General features: G+C 45.3%; 1 protein-coding gene across 5 annotated transcripts; it reads left to right on the forward strand.

The window, feature by feature from the left end:
- Positions 1-41: 41 nt before the first annotated feature.
- On the forward strand, positions 42-16,068 carry LOC308613403 (bcl-2-like protein 2). Of its 5 annotated transcripts, none has more exons than XM_081226875.1 (7): positions 12,135-12,500; positions 12,861-12,975; positions 13,684-13,751; positions 14,052-14,158; positions 14,623-14,710; positions 14,797-14,948; positions 15,866-16,068. In XM_081226875.1, the coding sequence occupies exons 1-7, from the start codon at positions 12,150-12,152 to the stop codon at positions 15,903-15,905; spliced, it is 921 nt and encodes a 306-aa protein (XP_081083001.1). In that variant the 5' UTR covers positions 12,135-12,149; the 3' UTR covers positions 15,906-16,068. The 5 variants fall into 5 exon arrangements, with proteins under 5 accessions (XP_081083002.1, XP_081083004.1, XP_081083003.1 ...); XM_081226879.1 differs by lacking the exon at positions 12,135-12,500 and adding an exon at positions 12,633-12,711; XM_081226876.1 differs by lacking the exons at positions 12,135-12,500; positions 12,861-12,975; positions 13,684-13,751; ... (2 more) ...; positions 14,797-14,948; positions 15,866-16,068 and adding exons at positions 42-117; positions 416-503; positions 981-1,420; positions 2,043-6,492.
- Positions 16,069-25,923: the final 9,855 nt, after the last annotated feature.

Below are 25,923 nucleotides of genomic sequence, written 5' to 3' on the forward strand. Positions count from 1 at the left end.
GCCCTCCCTCCCGCCCCCCCTTTCTCCTCCCTCCTTCCTTCCCTCCCTTCCTCCCTCTCTCCCTCCCTCCCAGCTCCTGCACCAGGAAACAGCCGGATCCTGGCAGCGGCCTGACCCGTGAGATCCCTAACCTGGCAGGCAGGCGGGGTTGGAGACCGCCTGAGGGTGGGGGTGAGGGAGGAGCTGGGCCTTTGGGCTGCACTGGGGGGAGCGGGAGTAGAGATGGTGTCGGCAGGAAGCCCTTGGCCCTGGGTTTCCCGGGAGGACAGTCATTAAACATGGATTCGGCCACACAGCTGGTAGAGCGTTGGGGGCAGGGGCCTGGTCCCGGGAGCTGCAACCCCAGCCCTTCTCAGCTCAGACCCTGATCCCTGGTCTTCCCCACCTAGCTCTGATCTCCCCCTCCCCTTCCCAGGGCTCCACGCTGGGCAGGAGGATGAAAGGCCCCAGCTGGGGGCTCCTTGCCACCAGCGCTGGGTCCTAAGAGCTGCCATCCAGGCTGGGTGAGTGTCCCCTTCCTTCTCTGTCCCGGGCAACCCTTTGCTTCTCCCCCTTTCCCTTCAGCCCCTGTCTCCTCGCCCATCTTGTGCCTCTGCCAGCATCTTCACATCTTGCCTCTGGGGAGGTCCTAAGCCCCTTCCTCTAGCCAAAAAGGTGTGTACTGTGGCGGGGTTGGTGGGGGAGGTGTAGAGGTGTCATAGAGCTGTTGTTGTCTTGTTATGAAAAGAATCTGAAGTATTTTAGGTGAAATTTACTTGTTTTACATTTAATTTGGCATATTATGAATTTGAGGGCCAGCCCCTCATGCCCTGGCCCTGCACCATGGCCTAATTTCCTTGTTCTTACTCTTCCCGGCCCAGTGGTTTCTGAGATTTCCCCTCACCTCCCTCCCTGTCTCATGGGCTGGGCACACCTGAAATGCTTCCTTCTGGGTCTCTGACCATATATTCATGCCAGTCTTTTGTGTTTGACTCCTACAGCTGCCCGGATGGCGACCCCAGCCTCGGCCCCAGACACACGGGCTCTAGTGGCAGACTTTGTAGGCTATAAGCTGAGGCAGAAGGGTTATGTTTGTGGAGCTGGCCCCGGGGAGGGCCCAGCAGCTGACCCGCTGCACCAAGCCATGCGGGCAGCTGGAGATGAGTTCGAGACCCGCTTCCGGCGCACCTTCTCGGATCTGGCAGCTCAGCTGCATGTGACCCCGGGCTCGGCCCAGCAACGCTTCACCCAGGTCTCTGATGAACTCTTCCAAGGGGGCCCCAACTGGGGCCGCCTTGTGGCTTTCTTTGTCTTTGGAGCCGCGCTGTGTGCTGAGAGTGTCAACAAGGAGATGGAGCCACTTGTGGGACAAGTGCAGGAGTGGATGGTGGCCTACCTGGAGACGCGGCTGGCCGACTGGATCCACAGCAGCGGGGGCTGGGTAAGAAACTTCTCCATTGCTGCCCTGAATATCCCTCTGAAAAGTTGGTCTCCAGGGAGAAGACGGGGGCTCTGGCTGGAGCTGGGGGCGGCTGTGCTGGGAATGAGGCGCAGGGGCTGAGTCTCCCTGTTTGGGTGGAATCAGATGCCCTCACTATGGGTATCACTGGACTCTGCACTCCAGGGCTGCCATGCAGTCATCACTGGGTGGGCTCATGGTCCAAAGCAGAAGACAGAATATACAGTAGACAGTGTAGTGCCTGCAGAGAAATGGCATCCAGCCATCAGAAATTTTTTACACCTGAGTACATGGCATGGGGGGATCAGGGATCAGGGATGGGTGGTGGTCAAGGCAAGCCTTGGCAAAGGATGCCAGTTCTGAGCAGCATTTTTGGCCAGGGAAAGGATGGGATTCAGCTGACGTAGAGAAGGGCAAATGAGCCAGGCGCTCAGGGGGGATCAGAGGGGCTGTCAGCCAGGAGCTTCGGCCAGAGAGGAGCTGGGGGTGGGGTAGTGCTTGCAGTGGATGGAACTGGAACTCTCCCTCTCCTCTTTCCTCCACTCTTTCCTCTCCTGATATCCCTTTCTCCTTCTTTCTCTCCTACTTCCCTTCTCTCCCACAGGCGGAGTTCACAGCTCTATACGGGGACGGGGCCCTGGAGGAGGCGCGGCGTCTGCGGGAGGGGAACTGGGCCTCAGTGAGGACAGTGCTGACGGGGGCCGTGGCACTGGGGGCCCTGGTAACTGTAGGGGCCTTTTTTGCTAGCAAGTGAGAAAGTCCAGGGCCAGGTGGGGCGAGGTGTGGCTGGGGGACAGGAGAGCAGGAACAGAGCAGAGGAATGCCCTTGGAAGAAGTGGGGGAAAGGATGGGCATGGAACGGGGATGGGAAGGGGCAAGGTAGCGTGCAAGAGAGCTGAGTGTGCCAGGCAGGCGGTTGAAAGAGTGAACTGGAGCTATTGCGGAATGTATTGGGAAAGTCAGGAGATGGAGTCATTCCAGGGTTGGGGGGAGGTGGGAGGGATCATGCCTAGAGGTGCAGGCACATGAAACTCTACCTAGAGCTTGATTTGCAGCCCCGAGGAAGGTGGACTTGCATAAGGGGTTGGTGTCTCCTTTGAATGAGTGAGATTTGGGGCAAACACAGAAGGAACATCCCTTTGGAATGGGAGCTTGGGGTTCTCAGGGGTTAGGGAGAGGTGGCTGTGACCATGGGCTGCTGGGACATGCGTGTGCATGTGCACGGGTGCTCGTGTGCATGCTGGGCTGCTTGTCTAATCTGGTGGCAGTGGGATTCCTCGAGGAGAAAACATTCCCTCTTGCAGTGGTGAGAACAAGGGGCGGCTCTCTGTCCCTCCTCCCAACGTCCCCTCCCCTCTCCCCTTGTCCTGCTGCCTCAAGGCCGAGGGAGAAACACTGTATCCAGACTGAGGGCTCTGGCCGCTTTTCTGCAGCAAGTCGTCAGCAGGGCTTTGGAGAGGAGAGCAGCTCTGTAGCTGGCCTTGTTCCTTCATTGTCCCCCTTCCTTGTGCATCGCGCACTTGCTGCTGCCTCCTGGGCTCTGACAGAAAGGCAGGGCTGCGGAGCCGGCGGGGGATGGAGGCTGCGGGAGCGGGAGCCGCCTGCTGCCCTCCTCTCCCACTGGGGCACACTGGTGCCTAAATTGTTCCCTATCTCTGGGACCTTTTGTACCCAAACTTAAACTCTAAATTGGGGCTCTTACTGATTTTCCTTTTGAGTGTGTGGACGTAAATGCAGATCTGGAATACAGTCTGGGTCCTGCACTGTGTCTCGGAGAGACTGTTGATGTCTTGAGAGGAACATTCCAGCTCTGAACCCCATGAATGTGAGGGTGACGTGTACTCCGTGACTGGCCTATTCCATGTGGTGGGCTTTGGTGCTGCTTTATTAAGGGCCAGGTGTCTGGGTTCCACAGTACCTCCCAGGACTTAGAAACATGGATATTTTCTTGGAAGCCACGCTGTTTGCATGGGTTTTAATTTGTACCTCAGAGTCTGAGGATGTTAACTTTAGAGCTCCCTGTCCTCTAGAACAGATTCAGATGACAGCTTTTTCTTTTGAGAAAGACATGATTTCACTCCAGATGTATGCCCTGAGCCAGACCTCACTGCTGCACTTTCCTAGGTGCTAAAATTGCTGCTCTCCAATGCTGACTTCTTCTGACACAGTGCTCTAAAACCCTGCCCTTGATCCTGAGCACTGACCAGCTTAGCTAGACCATGGTTGACTCTTGGAGATATTCACTTGGTCCCAGAATGTGGCAACATAGTTGTACTCACTAGAATGTGGGACCAAAATTGGCCTCAGGTGTTTAGCTCAGACTTTTGCTTTTGAGAGAGGGCTGCACTTTTTAACGGTATTTATAGGGGAGGTGGTGGACTGCATGGGCCACTTGGTCTGTTGTGAGTATGCTGGTACCAGGCACTCAGAGCCAGTCTGTGGCAGGCAGTTGGGGTGGGGGGGTCTCTGACTTGCTCAGGACAAACTAGGCCAGTGGTTTTCCAACTGCTTGGCAGAGCCCCGAAGTTTCCTAGGGGTTGCCTCAGGAGTCCTTGGGGGAGATGAGGCGGGGGCACTGAGCAGGCCAGGCGACTTGCCCTCAAACAGAACAGCTCCCCTGTAGCTGTCTTACATATCGGGGTTCAGGGTAAGATTTTATTTGCATTAAGGGGTTTGCTGCTGAAAAACAAAGTTGGAAAACCACTGACTAGACCATCAGCTCCAAATTGGAGCCTGTGCTCCCCCAGGTTTGGGTCAGACTCTTCCCCCTACCCTCTACCACAGGACGCCTAGCCCTGGTAGCTCTCCTGGGGACCTTTAGCAAACAGAGGTAGCACGGACCGTGGTCAGGTTACCAAAAAGCCCGGCTCTGAGGCCTTCACACCTGGGTGGAAGGAGAGGCTGTTTTCTGAAAGGGTAAAAGGGCTTGGTCTGGATTCCCGGAAGCATAGCTTGGATGGGACCACAGAGGGCAGTTTTGACCTGTCCTGCCCTTCTGAGCTTGAGGGGGAATGGAAACCCCCGAGACTCTTCTGTCAGGGAAAACTAGCGACTCTCTTCTAGAGCCATATAGTTCCTTGGGATTAGCTCTTGGCCAAGAAGGCTGAGTATGGCTCCCAATTTTTAAATCCATTTCATTTTTTTAAAAATAAGGGAAATAAATCTTATTGCCATTTTTCAGAGATTAAATAGGTGGAGAGGGTGTTTCTTGCTCTCCAGAGCCCAAAGGGACAAATAGGGACTTTGCTTAGGCCAAGGAAGGAGCAGAGGTAGGGCAACTAGGTCCTGCACTTATTAATCCCACTCCCCTCTTATTCTAGGGCATACACTATTTTACTTTTTTAAAATCATAAAGCGGCGGGAGAACAGATTTGGTTAGTTTAGAAGAAAAGAAAAAGCTCTATAAATATAAATATATATTCCTGTATTTTTATTTAATAATTTATAAATACCAAGTTCATTTGACTTTTATTTTTGTGTAATATGTAATGGTCGTATTAAAAAAAAATAAATAAAACCCAGAAGTTTAATGAGAAGGACTGAGCAGGGTTTGTGACTTCTATACTGTATAGCCTGGGGTCAGGACATTTCTTGATCTAAGCATCTCATCATGACCTTGTTAAGGCCATGAATTAGATTAATAGGGATTTGGGAAAGTATTGAGATAAAAAAGTTAAAAAAAAAAAAAAAAGGAGGGAATTCCCCAGAGGTCTAGTGGTTAGGACTCTGTGCTTTCACTGCCGAGGGCCCGGGTTCGATCCCTGGTCAGGGAACTAAGATCCCACAAGCTGCGCCATGCAGCCAAAAAAAGAAAAAAGAAAAAAGAAAATCAGAGTTGTTCTCCCATCCCCCCATCCTAGCCAAATGCCCAAAGCCAAGAACTCCATCCGTGCCAACCCAAGCACTGAGATGGTGTGTGTATATGGTACTTTGGAATGGCCACAACAAAACCCAAAACAAAACAAACAAAACCTACCAAAAATCTTTATGATGTAATCAAGTCCCCTGTTGTGGTTCAGCCGCTAAATCAGAAGTACGTGATAATGAGCATTTCTCCTCAATATCCTGCTGCCTACTTCAGACTTAAAATAAGTCTGGCAAAAATGGAGCCCTTGCTTACTTTCCCGCTCCCCTGAGACATTTGGTTTCAGCCATTGTAATGCAAACTGTTAAACTGGATGGGATCTACAGGAATTTTCAGCCCATCCCTCTGTACTTCTAGTCTAGGACCACATCAAAATCATGTCTGACAGGAGTAGTGATCTTAATTTTAAATTACAAGTGGGAGTTTCTAGTCTTTCTATAATCCAATGCAATATAATGGTATTTGGGTTTATGTATTAAATTGTAGTGAGAAATACACTGCTTAGAGGAATCCAGTGTTGTATTTCTATTCTCTCTATATAGAAAAATCTACGGGACAAGCCATGTTAAAATCAAACAGTGGCTTGGTGAACATGGCTCTAGGGAAAAGGGAATTAGATGCTCTTAATAGTTAATATCGTCAGGCTATGATAGCTAGTGTATTTATCCCTACTGCAGTTTGACTGGTTTATAGTTTACCTAATTCCAAAAAGCATTTGCAGCATCTTACTGTAATACACAAAAGACAAAACAATAGGAAAATATAGATTTTTAAAGTAAGGGTAAAGGGAAAATTGAAATATTATAATAAAATGACAGCAAAAAGGAAAACTAACACAGAAAAGCATTCTATAAGCAGTATTCCCAAATACTAAAGGTAGGCTATGAATTCAACTCTGAGCTTCTTGGCAGCTAAAGAAAATTGGAAAACACAATGAGATTCACATCCCTCCTAGGATTTATAAAACCTTTCAGTTCCTCAAGGTAGGCAAAAAGTTTTGTGGCTCTTCTGAGAATACACTGAGTGATATAGTGGACACCAGCCTCTATAACACCTGACAGCAAATATGATGTTGAGTTTTACACTACTGTTTCTTGCAGAAACACCAAATGGGGATTCAGCAGGTCCTAAGCTTGTTCTATCAGGATCGTCACAGTTTAGCTCAAATATGCTCTATGATGCCACAGTTTAAAATAGGGCTAGGGCTTCCCTGGTGGCGCAGTGGTTGAGAGTCCGCCTGCCGATGCAGGGGACGCAGGTTCGTGCCCCAGTCCGGGAAGATCCCACATGCCGCGGAGCGACTCGGCCCGTGAGCCATGGCCGCTGAGCCTGTGCATCCGGAGCCTGTGCCCCGCAATGGGAGAGGCCACAACAGTGAGAGGCCTGTGTATTGCAAAAAAAAATAAATAAATAAATAAAAAATAAAATAAAATAGGGCTAAATTTCAGACTATCTAAATGGACAGATGGATTGTTTATTCTTCAGACAGTTCTCTGTGAATGTTATTTCTCCAAATGATACTTTTGATAAAAATTGGGCAACATTTAGTTACACTTTCTAGCAAATGGATGGATTACAAATATTCTGTGTTTTTAGTTGAGAGCAGATCCTTTGAAAACTTTAAAAGCTGCCTTAAATGTGGATACAGGTGAGATACAAATAAATTAACAATATTTTAAAAATCAACCAGAAAACGTAATATAATGGAATGCTATCTAGTTTTTTATTCATTCAGTCATTCATTCATTCAGCAAATATTCAAGCATCTTAGGTGTGCTGAGGACAATTCTAGGCACTGAGGTAGAGAAGTGAACAAATAGGCACAAATTTCTGCCTTCATGTTACTTTCATTCTAGTAATGGAAACAAACAAAAGCTAAATAACTACCTACCTACATAAATAACTCACAACATTCATTAACATAACATTTCGTGTTAGGTGCCAAATGCTATGGAGAAAAATAATTCATTAGGGCGGGATTGGGAAGGTGTATGTATAGGTTTCAATGTTAAATAGAGTGAGTGGGGAAGGCCTCATTTCTAAGGTAACTTCTGAGTAAAGTCATGAAAAATGAAATTGGAAAAATATTTTTATTGACATGGAAAAATATTTCTGTTATCTTATTAGGTAAAAAAGAAAATAGATTAGAAAACAGAATATATGGTATGATCCCATTTTGCTAAAAAAAATATGCATATACACACACATATATATACCTCTATATGTATTTGTGTATTGAAAGTTTCAGGAAGGGTATATGCCAAAATATCATTAGTGATTATCTCTGGGTGGTGGATTTTATGGGTGATTTTTTCTTTTTGCTATCAGTATTTTAGGATTTTTTTATAAGGAACATATAAAAAAGAAGTTTTTCAGGTACAAAGTTTTCTAAAAGTTAACCAAGCAGAATGGAAATTAAGCAGCCCAACAGAGGCTCCTTCTCACTTAAATGGCCACCCCACTTCCATGCAAGGTTGGACCTAGGGAGTTAAGGTAGGTTGGGCCAGACTTTGCATTAGAAAGTAATTGGAGTTGGCTCCAAAACAGAGGTAAGTAAATGATCAAGGCTCCAAGGTTCTGTGTCAACATTGTCCAATAGAAATATAATGCAAGTCATGTAAAGCAACTATACTCCAATCAAAAATTTTAAAAAGTCAAAAAAAAAAAAAAGAAATAGGGCTTCCCTGGTGGCGCAGTGGTTGGGAGTCCGCCTGCCGATGCAGGGGACGCGGGTTCGTGCCCCGGTCCGGGAGGATCCCGCATGCCGCGGAGCGGCTGGGCCCGTGAGCCATGGCCGCTGAGCCTGCGCGTCCGGAGCCTGTGCTCCGCAACGCGAGAGGCCGCAGCGGTGAGAGGCCTGCGTACGGCAAAAAAACAAAAAAAAAAACAAAAAAAAAAGAAATATAATGCAAGACATATGTAGTTTTACGTTTTTTAGTAGCCTCATTAAAAAAACCAAAAAGAAACAGGTAAAACTAATTTTAATAGTATTTTTTTAAACCCAGTATATAAAGACTACTATAATTTCAATCTGTAATTAATACTGAACAATTATTAAGTTATTTTACATAAGTATCTTTTTCATCCTGAGTCTTTGAAATTCCGTGTATATCTGACACTTCCAGCACATCTCAATTCAGAGCACCATTCACATTTCAAGTGCTCAGTAGCCACGTGTGATGAGTGGCTACCATATTAAATAATGTACTTCTAGATTAGAGGGAATTATTGCAGCCAGTGAAGGTAAAATTTTCAAAGCAGGAGTTAAAAATGGGGATGAAACTATTAGGAAGTCAAGTATTTATATGTTTAGTGAGAAAACTTTTCCCTTCTGGACAGAACTGGACATGCCCTCATCCATTTTTACTGATTTAATTCTCCTTTTCTCAACTCGACAGATCATTCACTTTTGTTAACACACTTTTCCTTCTTCTAGGGCAAAACATCACTGAGTTTCAGTTTTTCCGAAACTCCATGGCCCTCTATTGATAGGTTATTACTGAAGGAAAAGTATACTTATAATGGGTGAATCTTACATCATTACATACCAATTAAAAAAAAATTCATTCTCAGAGGAAAACTTATCTCTTTGATGTTCTCTATGCCTCAACAACAGGCAGGATATAAACTTATTACAGAAGATCGTCCATTCAGTTAACATTTATTGAGCACACAGTGATAGCCAATGGCAATACAAATATAATTAAGAAGGTGTCCCTGCCTTATACACTTTCAGTCTAATAGGGAAGTATATTACAGATCACCATTCAAGTATCTTTTTAAAATGTGTTTGTAAAAGTAATCATGCTTATTAGAGTAAGTTTGGAAGCTGGAGTGTTTTTTTTAATTTTAAATAAAAATAATATACGATATTGTGGGAAAAATCATAGAACATAGAAAATTATAAAGAAGATCAATCATAATAAGCCTACTACCCAGAGAGAATCACTATTAGCATTTTGGTATATTTCTTTTCCTTCAGTTGTCTGTGCTTATATTTTATGATCATACTGTATATACAATTTTGTACACTGCAATTCTGCTTACCATTATATTGCAAGCATTGTCCTTGTCACTAAAAATGTTTTGAAGACATAATGACTATATAAAATTACATATATGTGTGTATAACAATTTTCCTGAAAAGTGCCCACTTGGACAATCAAGTTGTTTACATTTTTTTTTCACTTTGATGAACATCTTTATTCTCAGATGTTTACCTAGGTTTTAGATTATTTCTTTAGAACAGATTATAAGAAATACAATTACTGTGTTAAGAATCTCAACATTTTAAAAACTTTTGTTGCATATTGCCAAAGAACAGATTGTACTGGTTCTTATTCCTTTTCTTCTCCAATGCCCAAGTTGTTTTTTTAAAAAATCAGATATACATAATTTTAATCATACTTTATATACAATTTTACATCCTACTTCTTTGGCCTAACAAAAAATATTTTTATAAGTTACCACACACTACGTGTAAACCTTTTTGTAAAAAAAACAGGCGCATAAAAAAATAAAAATAGGTGCATAATAATCTTGTGATGTAATTATAGTTTGCCTAAACATTTATCTCTTATTGGAATTTAGTCTTTTTCCAGCTTCAGCATTGTACGTAATGTTATCTTTGTGTATTAAAACAGACCTTATAGAAATTTTGATCTGAGCTTTGAAATCTGGTTTTGGATTCCCTGCTCACTTCTAATTAGTTATGACTTTGGGGAGTTACTTCATTCTTTCCTCATCCCTAAAAAAGGTTATGGTTTTGGGACTATTTGCTTCATAATGTTGTTATGAGAGTTCAATGAGATAACATAACAAGGAGTCTAGGATGCTGCCTGTTACAAAATCAAGTGCTCAACAAAACTGGGGTTCAAAGGCATTATTTTAAAAATCACATTGCCCTTAATTGGCTTTCTTAGTTTAAATTAGGTATCAATAAACATCCAAGTCTTGATTTGGTTAAAATCAGTAGAAAAGATTTTTCTTCCAGCAAACTCACAGTCTTTTAGAGCTTGTCTGCGATGCTCAACTTAGTTCTCCCAGACCACTGAAGCTGAGATGGCTGATGAAGTAATTTTCAGTGAAAATTTAAGCAACTGTGACTCTGCTCCAAGTTCTCCTGTTCCTGAGGTAAGGATTTGTGTGAAAAAATGAGGGTGAGGGGAAGAGTGGGGTATACTGTGAAGCTTTTGACTTTTGGTTTGCTAGCAGGAATCTCCTCTTGTTCAAATCCCTCTACCCAAGTCATGTACATCCTCTCCAGGTTGTTTAAGTAACTATTTGGTTGGGCTCATGTGAATCTGGCTCTCAAACCATAGCTTGGTCTGGCTGCAACTGTCCCTCTTGCAAACTTAGCACTGCCGTTCCTTCCTTTTTAATAAATGTGTAGTATCACCACTAAACTATGGCAACCCTGCTTTCCAGGGCTAGGTCTCATTGGTATCTGAGTGCAACGGTGAGGTGGAATTCCTCTGGGGTCTGAAGGAGGGTCTGGGAAAGCGTTGTATATGAAGGGTGGCACCCAGATCCCCAGTCAATGTATCCTTTGGTCAACAAACATTTATTTGGATACTTACTATGTGCTAGGCATATTGCCCCACGGTGGAGATGCAAATGTAGATAGAATCCAGCCTCTCATCTCCAAGCTCTCACAAGCTCTAGTTAGGAAAGGAAACACAAAATGGTTAAGTGCACAGTGGAGGTAGGCCCGTTTGTCATGGGAGAGGAGGGGAGGCCAGTTAGTGGAATGCTTCACAGGGGAGGTGATGATGGGGTTTGCAGTGGTCTGACTGAAGAAGGACTGCATGTACAGAGGCACAGACCTGGGTGCAGATACACCCACTGGAATGAAGAGTGTGGAAACAACATTCACGAAGTAGCCTGGTCTGGAGGTCTCCAAGGCCTCAGTAAGGAGTTTTGAGAGTTAACCCGGCCAGTATGGATTGGAGTGGTGACCCACTGGAAGCTGACCCATTAAGCGGCTGCAGCAAACAGTCCAAGCAAGAGAAGAAATGAAACTGGGGCATGACCAGAATGCTTGGAAAGTATGCCTGTGCAGGAAGACAGCACATACAGGGCTCATGACTAGTACTGGAGTGAGGATTCCTCCCTGCTTTCTGGTTTGGGGAGACCTGGTGGATGCTGGTGCCAATAACCTGGGTGGGAAAGATAAGCTCCTTCCTAGAGAGCGCCATTCAGAACCCTCCATTTACAGCAACATCCCATCTACTGGTGCATTCCTGGTAGAAGACGAGTTTCCAGAAACCGCCACAGTATTTCCGGCCTCTGCCTTCCAAGAGCTCACGAGTTGGCAAACAGCAGCATCAAGATGGCGGCCTCCTAAAGACCAGTCATGTGACCTCAGCTTTCACTGGGAGCCCGGCCGTCCGTTCGGGGGCAAGGTTCACCTGTCACGAAACGGGTGTCAGCCCTTCGAATCTCGCGAGCCAATCGGCATCTGAGGCTGGGCCACTTAGGCGAGGCGATCGGAAGATTGGTCCTTTCCACTCGCCTTGCCAGCGACCAATCACCGAGCGTCATACTTCGCGGACCCGCCCTTAGGCGGGAGAGAAGCAGGAATGTCTCACAGCTAGGCGGTATTGTTACCTAAGGACTTGAGAGGAGGTGGGACGTGTGTTGATTGACCGACCGATTTCTCCTACCGGGATTTGAGGATTTGGCGCAATCCCCCGCCTTAGGGGTGGGGTCTTATTTGATTGCCAAGTAATGTTCCCCAATGGACTCCTAGTTCGTGGTGACGGGCAGGCTGCTTGACTAATGAGTCCTCGGCGTGGCCGGCGCAGCTCTCCAATCGCTGGGCGGCTGGCGCCAGTCTGAGCGGCGATGGCGGCGGCGGCGGCGGCGGCAGCAGCAGCGGGGGCTGCGGGCGGTCGGGGCTCCGGGCCGGGGCGGCGGCGCCATCTTGTGCCCGGGGCCGGTGGGGAGGCCGGGGAGGGGGCCCCGGGGGGCGCAGGGGACTACGGGAACGGCTTGGAGTCTGAGGAACTGGAGCCTGAGGAGCTGCTGCTGGAGCCCGAGCCGGAGCCCGAGCCCGAAGAGGAGCCGCCCCGGCCCCGTGCCCCCCCGGGAGCTCCGGGCCCTGGGCCTGGCTCGGGAGCCCCCGGCAGCCAGGAGGAGGAGGAGGAGCCGGGACTGGTCGAGGGTGACCCGGGGGACGGCGCCATTGAGGACCCGGTGAGGGAAGGAGGGCGAGCGAGCAGGCCGGCGACCGGCCGGCCGTGTCACGGGAGGCCCAGAGCTCAGGCGAGCGGGAGGCGGGCGGGGGATGGGGGTGGGCGGGGAATAACGTGGCTGGGGCCGGGCTGGGGAGGCAGCCTCGACCGCCAGAAGGGGCCCAGCCGGGTTGATTCGGGCGTCATGGGTGCCTAGTGTTGTTCTAGAGAAGGTAGCTTGGTTTTCTTTTCATTATGACCCTCGCGTGGGGCGAGAGAAATGGCCGAGCATGGCTGGGGCCGCGCGCAGAAGGAGAGCAGGGTAGAGCCCCTGCGTTGGTTCCTCTTAAGCTGTTCTCCATACCCTCCCCACTCATTGTAGGAGCTGGAAGCGATCAAAGCTCGAGTCAGGGAGATGGAGGAAGAAGCTGAGAAGCTAAAGGAGCTACAGAATGAGGTAGAGAAGCAGATGAATATGAGTCCACCTCCAGGCAACGGTGAGTAACTGGCGGTTGCACGCGGAACCCGGGTACTGAGATTGGAAGGGTTATCGGAGCACGGTTTATATGGAATTAGATGCTCGGAACCTTGGAGCTGCTTGTCTGAGCAGTTACTGGGCAGTTGCTGCAGTCATAGTCCATTGTGTGTTTTTCTGACCTTTGTGAGACGGGGCCTATGTTTTGGAGATGGTAGTCTTGTGCCTCCCTTTGTCCCTGTTACAAATGTGTTGCTCTTTGTTCTTAGTCTTCCACTATCCTTTTTGGAGGTTGCCAGCTGGTATTTGACCTTCAAGTCCAATAGTTCTTCTTTCAGTTGGAGACCTTTAGTTAGGAGTCCTAAGATAAAGTGCTCAGCTTCAGGGGGCTTCTCCTCTAATCCAGAAATGTCCAGCCTCAGCCGACTTAATTTTGTTCACTTTTCAAATCATTTTAACCGAAGCTACTCAATAGGGACTTGATTTGGGGGCAGGAGGGAATTCCTGTATTGTTTTCTTTGATTTTTAAGACTGTATTAATCTATTCCTTAATTTTTCAAGTATTTAGTGAGCATCTACTGCATGCTAGACTTTTCTAGGTAATGGGTACAGCAGGGAACAGAACAGACCAAAATCTTTACCTTTGCTGCTGCTTGTGGTGGTGGTAGTGGTGCATAGATTGGCCAAGTAGAAAACAAGCGTTTTTTTCCTGATCCTTTTTTCTTCAAAGCTGGCCCAGTGATCATGTCCATTGAGGAGAAGATGGAGGCTGATGCCCGTTCCATCTATGTTGGCAATGTATGTACCAGAGCCTTGACTGGGGTTGGGGAAAGCTCTTAGTTTGGGGGATTATTTATTAGGAGTCTTGAAAGGAACCATTTCCAGGATAGGTGGTGGATTTAAGGGGTGGAGGGAGGGTTGGAATGAGGTGAAAGGTAACGGTGATTAGCAGAGGCTCTGGGGTTGGAAGGAAAAGAGGTTAGTTCCTTAGAGAACTAGATATTGATATGCTTTGGTGTGTATGGATGGCCCAGGCTAGGCAGGGTACCTGCGGAGATGGGAGTTTGCCCTGTTACCTGTGAAATGTACCCCCCACAGGTGGACTATGGTGCAACAGCAGAAGAGCTGGAAGCACACTTTCATGGCTGTGGTTCAGTCAACCGTGTTACTATACTATGTGACAAATTTAGTGGCCATCCCAAAGGGTAAGTGGGGAAGTTGAGGTCGTTTTAGTCACACTTAAAAAACAGATAAATTATGTTTTATATTGAGCAGTAAGTAACCTAGATGTTAAAGTAAGTAGTCCATCTTTTAAGATAGGTGTTAATGTTGATACATATCAAGGATTGCACATAAAGTTGCCTTCAGGGGCCCAACAGATAACAGAGATGGGGGCTGGGTGTGGGGGGATCATGAACTATAAGGGGGGGCGCCTTCTGCTTGGCCCCCACCTTTTTCTGCCTTGCGGAAAACCAGGCCCTCTGTATCCTATCTTATAATTTTCCAAGAGTAGCTGCAAATTTTGATTAAAATCTTCCATTAAGAATTTTTTGGACAAATAATTAAAAATATGAACACACTGTACTCAAACAAAGCATGCCTGCAAGTTGGATTTGACCTGTGAGCTGCTATTTGTATCCTCAGATAAAGTGGCAATTACCCTTTTCAGGTTTGCATATATAGAGTTCTCAGACAAAGAGTCAGTGAGGACTTCCTTGGCCTTAGATGAGTCCCTATTTAGAGGAAGACAAATCAAGGTAAGCCCTGTGCCCTTTGCTGTTCTGGTTCTCTGTAAGCTCTCCAGGTTGGCTCTAAGGCATTGTGTTGTACGTGTCATTCTCAGGTGATCCCAAAACGAACCAACAGACCAGGCATCAGCACAACAGACCGGGGTTTCCCGCGAGCCCGATACCGTGCCCGGACCACCAACTACAACAGTTCCCGCTCTCGATTCTACAGTGGTTTTAACAGCAGGCCCCGGGGTCGCGTCTACAGGTCAGGATAGATGGGCTGCTCCTCTCCCCCGCCTCCCATGAGCCCTGTATGCTTCCTTCTCTCCTCATCTGAGGAACCTCCCTCTTTTACCCTCCCCTTGGTTCCGGGGACTTAGTCTCCTGCCTGTGCAGGGTGAGGAAGGTAGTTGCAGGCCAGGAGGCCAGTCTCATCTTTTTCTGGAGCAGGAATTGGTGATAAGGGCTGGATCTCTCCACCCTGTTCTGAGAGATGCTTCTCCACCCAGCCTTTTTTTCCTTGAGAGTTGATGGCAGTGAAGGTGTTTACACAGAACAGGGCCTCAGAGCAGTGAAAGCACTGTTTGGACATTTGCTACTTTTCCCAGAGTTAGGGAGGGGCTGAAGTTTGAACCTCCCTTGGAAGAAAACCGGAGGCTAGTTGATCCTCCTCAACAGCCATGTGGGAGGATGTCGAGATATTTACTCTTTAGCCAGTCTTTTGCAACTTTCTCGTTGGGCCTAGTGCGGCACCCATGTTGTTGCTTTACTTTACTTCCATTTCTTTACATTTAAATAGACAGTTTAGGCATATAGACTTTGGCTTTTCATAAGATTTACCTGTCTGCTCCCAGGAGTTAGGGAGGATCTGTTGGTGAGAGCCTCGCTTTTAAGAGCTGTGGAGAACTGGAATCTGGATAAACAATGAGTCCTTTTTCTTGCCCCTATGTCTCAGATGCATTTCTTTATTGCCACTGTTTGGCGAGGTAATAACAGTTAATTCCCCACTGCCATTTGCCAGGTGTGTCACTATTTCTGGGATTGTGGGGGTCAGTTTTAGGACTTGGGAAACTTCTTTCCCCTCTTCCCTTCTCAATAACTGGGGCGAGGGCCCACGGGGAGGGGCTTGTACTGAACTATTTAGTGATCATGTTAACACCTAACTCTCCTTCTTTCTTCCAGGGGCCGGGCTAGAGCGACATCATGGTATTCCCCTTACTAAAAAAAGTGTGTATTAGGAGGAGAGAGAGGAAAAAAAGAGGAAAGAAGGAAAAAAAAAAAAAGAATTAAAAAAAAAAAAAAAGAAAAACAGAAGATGACCTTGATGGAAAAAAATATTTTAAAAAAAAAAAAGATATACTGTGGAAGGGGGGAGAATCCCATAACTAACTGCTGAGGAGGGACCTGCTTTGGGGAGTAAGGGAAGGCCCAGGGAGTGGGGCAGGGGGCTGCTCATTCACTCTGGGGATTCGCCATGGACACGTCTCAACCGCGCAAGCTGCTCCCCCTGTTTCCCTGTCCCCCTTTGCCCCCTTGCGGGCTGCTCAAGGGTAGGTGGGCATGGGTGGTAGGAGGGTTTTTTTTTACCCAGGGCTCTGGAAGGACTCCAAACTGTTCTGCTTGTTACCTTCCCTCCATCTTCTCCCTAGCTTTCAGAGTCCCCTCCTGCCTGTTCCTGTCCTGCCAGGTCTACCACCCACCCCACCCCTCTTTTCTGGCTCCCTGCCCCTCCAGATTGCCTGGTGATCTGTTTTGTTTCCTTTTGTGTTTCTTTTTCTGTTTTGAGTGTCTTTCTTTGCAGGTTTCTGTAGCCGGAAGATCTCCGATCCGCTCCCAGCGGCTCCAGTGTAAATTCCCCTTTCCCCTGGGGAAATGCACTACCTTGTTTTGGGGGGTTTTGGGGTGTTTTTTGTTTTTCAGTTTTTTGTTTTGTTTTGTTTTCCTTTGCCTTTTTTTCCCTTTTGTTTGGAGGGAATGGGAGGAAGTGGGGACAGGGAGGTGGGAGGTGGATTTTGTTTATTTTTTTAGCTCATTTCCAGGGGGTGGGAGTTTTTTTTTTAATATGTGTCATGAATAAAGTTGTTTTTGAAAATAAAAAATGTTTGGCCTTTTGGGTGTATGGATTATTTATCTTCCTGTTGTCTCTTAAATCCCAGATGGCTGTTAATTCTTTCTGGAAGTGCTGGTGGTGTGGAGGGGAAGTTCCCACCTAAGGAGTAGGAGTCAGAAGTACAACTAGCAGGAGCATTGTGTGTTTAGCTGAGCTTGATGGGGTTTTCTGGAAAGCATGTATCCCTGATTGGCATTTGAGAGGTACATTAAATGAGCCTGGGATTATAAAGGAATGGCCAGATTAGAGTGCTCTAATAGCACTTTAGTGTGTCCTCTTGATAAAATTTATGTGCAAATGAATTATCCACACCAACAGCCTTAGATTCTTATGTCGGGGTCTGGGTAGCCTTTTTTGTCTTCTCTATCCCAAGGTAGGCTCAAAAAATGAAAAAAAAAAATTAGGGTGACTTCCCTGGTGGCGCAGTGGTTGAGTCCGCCTGCCAATGCAGGGGACACGGGTTCGGGCCCTGGTCTGGGAGGATCCCACATGCCGCGGAGCAGCTGGGCCCCTGCACCACAGCTACTGAGGCCCGCATGCCTAGAGCCTGTGCTCCACAACAGAAGAGGCCACCGCAGTGAGAAGCCCGTGCACAGCAATGAAGACCCAACGCAGCCCAAAAAAAAAACCTTAAAAAAAAAAAAATTAGGGCTTCCCTGGTGACTCGGTGGTTAAGAATCCGCCTGCCAATGCAGTGGACACGACGGTTTCTAGCCCTGGTCCAGGAACATCCCACATGCCCCAGAGCAACTAAGCCCGTGCGCCACAACTACTGGGCCTGCACTCTAGAACGCGCAAGCCACAACTACTGAAGCCCGCATGCCTAGAGCCCGTGCTTTGCAACAAGAGAAGCCGCTGCAATGAATCCTGTGCACCGCAATGAAGAGAAGACCCCGCTTGCCGCAACTAGAGAACGCCGCAACTAGAGAAAGCCTGTGGGCAGCAACGAAGACCCAACGCAGCCAGAAATAAAACTATTTATTTAAAAAGTTAGCATTTAAAGATAATTGCAAAGCTTACGTTCTCTAGCAGTTCAGTGGCCACAATACGTTCAGCTAACTTGTTTTTCTTTTATAAATTTATTTTTTTTATGGCTGCGTTGGGTCTTCATTGCTGCATGCAGGCTTTCTCTAGTTGCGACGAGCGGGGCCTACTCTTAATTGCGGAGCACGGGCTCTAGGCATGCAGGCTTCAGTAGTTGTGGTGCATGGGCTTAGTTGCTCCACAGCATGTGGGATTCCCAGACCAGGGCTCGAACCCGTTTCCCCTGTGTTGGCAGGCAGATTCTTAACCACTGTGGCAGGGAAGTCCTAGCTAACTTATTTTGGATTGTTCCATTAATTAGGGCAAGTGGCTTTCGTTGTTTGAGTATCCTTAAGTTTAGTAGTTGAGTTACTTGGTCATGTTAATGACCTAATTTTTCCATTTTATATTCTAATGTTACATTGGTCTTAAAAGCCTTTGGTACTATATCACACACACACCCCTTTTTGTAGACCCTCCATTACTTACAGAGTTTGTAAGTATTAAAACCTCTATATGTTCTATTGGGCCGTTCACTTATGTTCCTAGGATTTTTGTTCATGATTGCCTCTGACTGAGATGCTCTGTTCAATAATCTTAGGTTAAAGAAATGGCTCTCCATATCCGTGGAGCCTCAGCCAACCTCCCAAATGGTTTTCTGGGTTTTTTTTTTCCAAATGGTTTTGTATTCTGAAATTTCAGGTATCGACCATCCATTTGATCATTTACCTCCTATTGTGTCACTTGTTAGGCATTTGGGGGTCTTCTCTAACTAGATTCAACTAGAGCAGTGTCTCATAAGCTGAGTACGGAAACTTTAGAGGCTGATTAGCAAGAGGCTGGATAAAGTGTTCAGTATTAACTATTTTTATTAGAAAAATGTGCAACATCTTAAGTGGCTTGATGCTGCTAATGCTGGGAAAGTCTTATCTATCCGCCAGGTGGCAGTAAGTGGCTATCTAAAAAAATCCCTGTAACCTGTTGGATCTTGGAGGATGCATTGCTTTTTTGACTCTTTGTTTTTAATTTTCTGTGTTCAGTCAGTTCTCAATATCCTGGTCTGTCCTCTATCCTACTTTAACTGCTTGAGCAACTCCCCACCTTGATTGTAGTGGACTCCTGGCAATAACCTGGCTCCAAACTCTTCGTATTTCCAAAAAGGCCCCTATGCTGCCAAGTGTGGAACTAAGGTTTTTCCCAATTTGATCCAGATTGATTTTTCCTGCCACATTCTTCCCTACATCTCATGTACTGTGCATTGCAGTTGAGTTTTACTTTATTTTCACGTATTGCTCATGCTGTTCCTCCAGCCTGCTATTCCCATCACATCTACTCTGTCAGAATCATAAGATAGAAGCCAAGGTGTATAAGCCAAGTAACGCAGCCAGGAAACTTATTTTGATTTCCTAGTTAGGATGAATCACTCCTGCACTCGGCAAATTGCTCCTATCTGTATTTGGCACTTCATGCTTTCATAATTAAAATAATTACATCCGTGTTTTCCCTTAAGGGCATGGATTGTGCCTTTGTATGGCTCACAGCACCTGCCACTTAGGTGTTCAGAAGGTGTTAATTCACCTTGGAGGGTCCCTTTATTCCGGGCCTGCTGATTCCTATTCTTTTCTTAAGTAAATAAATTTATTTATTTATTTATTTATTTTCTTTTTGGCTGCGTTGGGTCTTTGTTGCTGTGCGTGGGCTTTCTCTAGTTGTGGCGATCGGGCTACTCTTCGTTGTGGTGCGCGGGCTTCTCATTGCGGTGGCTTCTCTTGTTGCAGAGCTTGGGGGTCTAGGCATGTGGGCTTCAGTAGTTGCAGCATGTGGGCTCTAGGGCGCGTGGGCTTCAGTAGTTGTGGCACGCAGGCTCAGTAGTTGTGGTGCACAGGCTTAGTTGCTCTGTGGCATGTTGGATATTCCCAGACCAGGGCTCAAATCTGTGACCCCTGCATTGGCAGGCAGATTCTTAACCACTGCGCCACCAGGGAAGTCCCTGTTGATTCCTGTTCTTAACAGGAATTAGATTTCCTGCTTTACCTGGTCTGTTCATTTTTCCTGTATCATCCTCAGTGATTTTAGAGGAAGTAGCTTGGAAAGCAAGTTGCTTTCTTTGAGAAAGTTTGGTTACTTTTCTGTCAGTCATTCCTAATAAGCTCTCTCTTAATCAAGGGACAGCAATGAGTCCGGTCTCATTCGGATTCTGTGGGAAGGAAGTGTCCTTGAGGAGGAGAGATTGGGGAAGCCTGTCTATAAGATTCCTCTGGAGTGAGTCTGAGTCAGAGGTCCTTTGAGGGACTGTGGGTGATACGAAATGAGTGAGGACAGCCCAGTGCTTTCTCAGAATTTGCCCAACCTGACACCAGCAACAGAACAAAGCAGTGGCTGTTTTTTTTCAATAATGTAATAGCTTTCCTCACTTTTATATGGTTAGATGAGTAGATTTGATTTCTCAAATCATCTAATTTTAAAATGTCAACCCTGCTAATGCCTCTTTCTCCTTTATGCCTATGGTAATCATTCATTCAACAAACAGACATTTACTGAGTCCTTACCAAGTGCTGGGCACTGTTCTAAGTGGTAGAATTTGTTACAGAAAAAGGGATCACTAAGTAAAGGAACTTTAATTTTATTTGCTGAAGAAAGCTTGCAATATTTCTGACTTGCATCGTACCAAAAAGCTCTATGGATTTTTTTTTTTAGATATAATTCACATACCATAAATTTGCCTTTTAAGTGTACTTAAAATTCAGTGATATTTAGTAGATATATTTATAGTAACCATATTATTTATACATATATATGTACATACATATATAGTAACCATCACCACTACCTAATTTTAGAGCATTTTCATCATGGCAAATAGAAACCCTGTGCCCATTAACAAACATTCCCAATTTTCCCCCCATCGCAGTCCCTAGCAACTACTAATTATACTTTCTGTATCTATGGGTATACCTTTTCTGGATATTTCATATAAATGGGATCGTACAATATGTGGCCTTTTCTGTCTGGCTTCTTTCATTTAGTATGTTTTCAAGATTCATCCATGTTGTAGCATTTATCAATACTTCATTCCTTTTTATGGCTGAATAATATTTCATTGTACAGTTGACCCTTGAACAACATGGGTCTGAACTGCATGGGCCCACTTAAACGTGGGTTTTTTGCAGTAAATACGTACTATAGTGCTACATGGTCCATGGTTGGTTGAACCCATGGATGCAGAACTATGACATGGAGGGTAGAGTGTAAAGTTTTTGAGGATTTTGAACTGCATAGAGGGTCGACACTCCTAACCCCCAAGTTCAAGGATCAACTGTATAGATATACCACATTTTGTTTATCCATTCATCAGTTGGTGGATATTTGGGATATTCCCATTTTTTGACTATTGGGAATAGTGTGCTACAAACATCTGTGTACAAATTTCTGTGTGACCATACCTTTTCATTTCTCTTGGGTATATCTTTTCATGTGCTTACTGGCCCTTTGTATATCTTCTCTGAAGAAATGTCTAGCAGATCCTTTGCCCACTTTTTAACTGGGTTATTTGTCTTTATTGTTGAGTTGCAAGAGTTCTTGATATATTCTGAATACTAGACCTTTATCAGATATATATGATTTACAAATATATTTTCTCCCATTTTGTGGGTTTTCACTTTCATTTATTTATTTTTGGCTGAGTTGGGCCTTCGTTGCTGCACGCAGGCTTTCTCTAGTTGCAGCGAGCGGGCTTCTCATTGCGGTGGCTTCTTGTGGAGCATGGGCTCTAGGCACACAGACTTCAGTAGTTGTGGCATGCGAGCTCAGTAGCTGTGGCTTGCAGGCTCTAGAGCGCAGGCTCAGTAGTTGTGGTGCACAGGCTTAGTTGCTCCGTGGCCTGTGGGATCTTCCCAGACCAGGGCTTGAAACTGTGTCCCCTGTATTGGCAGGAGGATTCTTAACCACTGCACCACCAGGGAAGTCCCGGTTTTCACTTTCTTGATAGTGTCCTTTGAAGCACAAAAGTCACGAAGGTTTATGCCTATGTTTTTTCCTAAGAGTTTTATAGTTTTAGCTCTTACATTTAAGTCTTTGATCCATTTTGAATTAATTTTGTGTATGGTGTGAGGTAGAGGTCCAGCTTCATTCTTTTGCATGCAAATAATGCATTTGTCCCAACCCCATTTGTTAAAAAGCCTATTCTTTCCCCATTGAATGGTCTTAACACCCTTGTTGAAAATCAATTGACTGTAAGTCCACAGGTTTATTTCTGGACTTTCAATTCTGTTCCATCAATCTATGTGTCCATCCTTATGCCAGTAGCACAGTTTTCCTTACTGTAGTTTTGTAATAAGTTTTGAAAGTGGAAAGTGTGAGTCTTCCAATTTTGCTTTTTCCCCAAGATTGCTTAGCTATTCTGGGTCTTTGACATTTCCATATGAATTTTAGAATCAGCTTGTCAATTTCTGCAAAAAAGATGGCAAAGATTTTAACAGGGATTACACTGAATCTGTAGATCAGTTTATAGAAGATTGCATCTTAACAATATTAAATCTTCCAATCTATGAACACAGTATGTCTTTCCATTTATCTAGATCTTTAATTTCTTTAAACAATGTTTTGTAGTTTTCAGTGTACAGGTCTTGCACTTCTTTTATTAAATTTATTCCTAAGTATTTGAGGTTTTGCTATTTTAAATGGAATTCTTAACTTCATTTTCAGATTGTTCATTGCAGTTGTCTAAAAATACAGCTGATTTTTGGAATTCCCTGGTGGTCCAGTGGTTAGGATTTGGTGTTTCACTGCCAGGGGCCTCGGTTCAATCCCTGCTCAGGGAACTAAGATCCCGCAAGCTGTGTGGTGCAGCCAAAAAACAAAAAAACAATTGATTTTGTATATTGATCTTGTATCCTCCACATTCAATCACAAGTTAAGTAACCTTACTGAACTTGTTTATTTAGTTCTTATAGCTTTTTGGTGGATTCTTTAGGATTCTCTGTATACAAGGTCATGTCACCTGCAAATATAGTTTTACATTGTCTTTTCCATTCTTGGTGCTTTTTACAGGCATATCTCATCGTATTGGGTTTTGCTTTATTGCACTTGGTAGAGATTACATTTTTTACAGATTGAAGGTTGGTGGCAACCCTGCATTGAATAAGACTCTTGGAGCCAGTTTCCAACAGCATTTGCTCACTTCATGTCTCTGTGTCACATTTCGGTAATTCTCACAATATTTCAAACCCCAAACCAACAAAAAGTTTATGACTCACTGAAGGCTAAGATGATGGTTAGCATTTTGTAGCAATAAAGTATTTTTAAATTAAAGTATGTACATTGTCTTTTATAGATATAATGCTATTGCACACTTAATAGACTACAGTACAGTGTAAACATAACTTTTATATGAACTGGGAAACCAAAAGATTTGTGTAACTTGCTTTGTTGCAGTGGTCTGGAACTGAGCCCACAGTATCTCTGAGGTATGCCTGTATTTCATTTTCTTGCCTCATTTCCCTGGCTAGAACCTCCAGTACAATGTAGAATAGAAGTGATGAGTGCAGACATCTTTGTCTTGTTCCTGATCTTGGGGGTAAAGCTTTCAGACTTTCACTGATAAATATGATGTTAGCTGTGGGTTTTCATAGCTGCCTTTTATTCCATGGATGTTTAAGGTAAACACTGCTCTTCTCCATGTATACCATGTTCTGTCGTGTCTCTAGGCTTTGCACTGTTTCTTCTTCCTTTCTGTCCCTGGCAAACTCAAGACTTACCCTGTAAGGTCCAATCCAAATATCTGAGAATCTTTCCTTGACTGCCTCCAATAGAGTATATCCTGTCCTCCTTAGAGCTGCTACAGCACTTTTTATATTTTTCTGCATTTTCTATATAGGATTGTAATTATTTATCTCCCAGTGTTCTGAACTCTTGCAGGCAAGGACCATGCCCCCCTGCCCCAGATCTGAGGCAGCACAAGACAGTAGTGGATAATCAGTAAAAATCGGTTGCACGGTAGCCAGGCTAGGTTGACTGAATGAGGAATGGGAGTGGCTTTCATATCACTTCATGTAACTTTTTTTTTTTTTTTTTTTTTTGCGGTACGTGGGCCTCTCACTGTTGTGGCCTCTCCCGTTGCGGAGCACAGGCTCCGGACGCGCAGGCTCAGCGGCCAGGGCTCACGGGCCTAGCTGTCCACGGCATGTGGGATCTTCCTGGACTGGGGCACGAACCCGTGTCCCCTGCATCGGCAGGCAGACTCTCAACCACTGCGCCACCACGGAAACCCCTCATGTAACTTTTTTAGGTTAGAAATGTACCCCGTATATCCTTTTAATTTTCTCCTCAATAATCCATTATGGCTTTTACCTGTGAATCCAACTAAAACATTTCTAAGAACTGTTCATGCTTTGTCAGTACAACCTCTCCAAGGAAAGTAGTCATTTCCTTGTTTGCCCGTAAATGATCTCCAAGTTCCTGGGGTACCTTCTAAGCTTAATATTACAGGATAAGTAATACTTTCTTTCATGGTGTTTAGAATTATTTTCTATCTGGTATGTGGTAAGAAGATTGCAGGCTCTCAGTTCTCAAGATCTGGCTACTCTAATTACCAGTCACCTCAAAAGTTACCTCTCCAAACCTCAGTCTCCCCATCTGTAAAAAGCCTAAGAAATAATAACCATTTTTCATGGGGTTATTGATGACGATCCAGTGAGATCATGTGGTTGGTGACTTTTAGAGCAACTGACAGGATGCCAGTTGTAGCTACACACATTGGTCCTGTCCACCTAGACCAGGAATTGCTTGGGGATGAGGGACTGTATCTTTGTGCTTCCTTGATGCTTCTTGTATGCTATCATTCTCTTTGCCTTTACCTCTTTGGTTGAAGTCAGAGAGACTTGCTTTCTTTCACCTACCCTCCTACAGGAGTTGCTGTAGCTTCCTGAGTGTTTTTATTTTCTTGCCCTGGACCTTCTTCCAGCGGTATGCAGAGAATGGGTTCTTTGAAATGCCTCTTTGACACCATTCCTCACAGTGTGCTTTGGACAGTGTCATTAGCATGTAAGTAACTTCTTAGCTTTACCTGGGCTCTTCCAAAAAGTACTTATCTACCATCCTGTTGGTTCTTACAGAAACTCTGGAGACAGACAGCAATGAGTATGATCTCTCAGTGAGTGTTATCATTGGCAACCCAAAGTTAAAAAGTCAACATTGGAGTCAGTTTGGACCACATAGACCCTGTTCTACAGAATGTGTGATGCAGAATCTCTAACTGTGAGGGAACTATGGTGGAATAAAAAGAGCCGCCAGAAGGCCTGGATTTAAGTCCTCGCTCTGCCTCCTCATGGCAGTTCCTTCCATTTCTCTCATTTCCATTTCCTCAGTAGTTAGATAGGATAAAACTACTAATACCTATTACAGGGGGCTGTGAAAATTAAATGAGAAGGGTTCTTATGAGTTCTCCAGTGATTACTATTGAGAGCCCAGAAGCATGGCTTAGTTCCTAGAGCTTTGGGCCTGGGGCATGGACTGGCAGAGGGGAAGGATAGGAACACTGGTGTTGCAGGGATCTCTGGGTAACAGGGCCCCCCTTCTCTGGAAGAGGCTGGCCTCAAGATCTGCTTTTCCTAAGAATTCCTCTCTCCAGGACCTCCTCACCCTTTCCTACCTCCAGGCCTTTGCTCTCCCTATGTCCTTTGAATTGAGAGCTATGTACCTGTCTCCTGGGCCCTTGCCTAAGGTCTTTCTGCCTCTCTGAGTCTCACCTCCTTCAGGAGGCAGCCTTTCGATGCTCCAAACCACTGGTCTCTCTTCCTCCTCATTAATATTCCCAGTGTTAGATGGATTTTAAGCTCCTTGAAGGATGGCCCATGCCCTAAACATCCAGGATGCAACTGGTCTGTAAATCCGGCACATGAAACATTTGTTTAAAGAATTAACAAATACAACTTTTTGAACACCTATCGTGGGTCACATGTTGGTGTTTCAAAGTTGAGTAAGACGAAGTTCCTGTCCTCAAGGGGCTTACCATCTAGTGGGATAATTTAAGAGGCACTTACAATGTACTATCTTGTTTAATCCTCAGAGCAACCCTTGAAGGAAGCTGGAGGTTAAGAGACTTGCCCAA

This window comes from Mesoplodon bidens (assembly GCF_964165515.1).
Source record: "Mesoplodon bidens genome assembly, chromosome: 3".
NCBI lineage: Eukaryota > Metazoa > Chordata > Mammalia > Artiodactyla > Ziphiidae > Mesoplodon > Mesoplodon bidens.

Excerpts from the sequence above, each read along its gene's own strand:
- LOC308613403 (XM_081226875.1), top strand. The coding sequence starts at position 12,150 with ATGGCGGCGGCGGCGGCGGCGGCAGCAGCAGCGGGGGCTGCGGGCGGT. Across the intron at positions 12,976-13,683 it reads GAGTCCACCTCCAGGCAACG|CTGGCCCAGTGATCATGTCC; the intron begins GTGAGTAACTGG and ends TTTTCTTCAAAG. Across the intron at positions 14,711-14,796 it reads TTAGAGGAAGACAAATCAAG|GTGATCCCAAAACGAACCAA; the intron begins GTAAGCCCTGTG and ends TGTCATTCTCAG.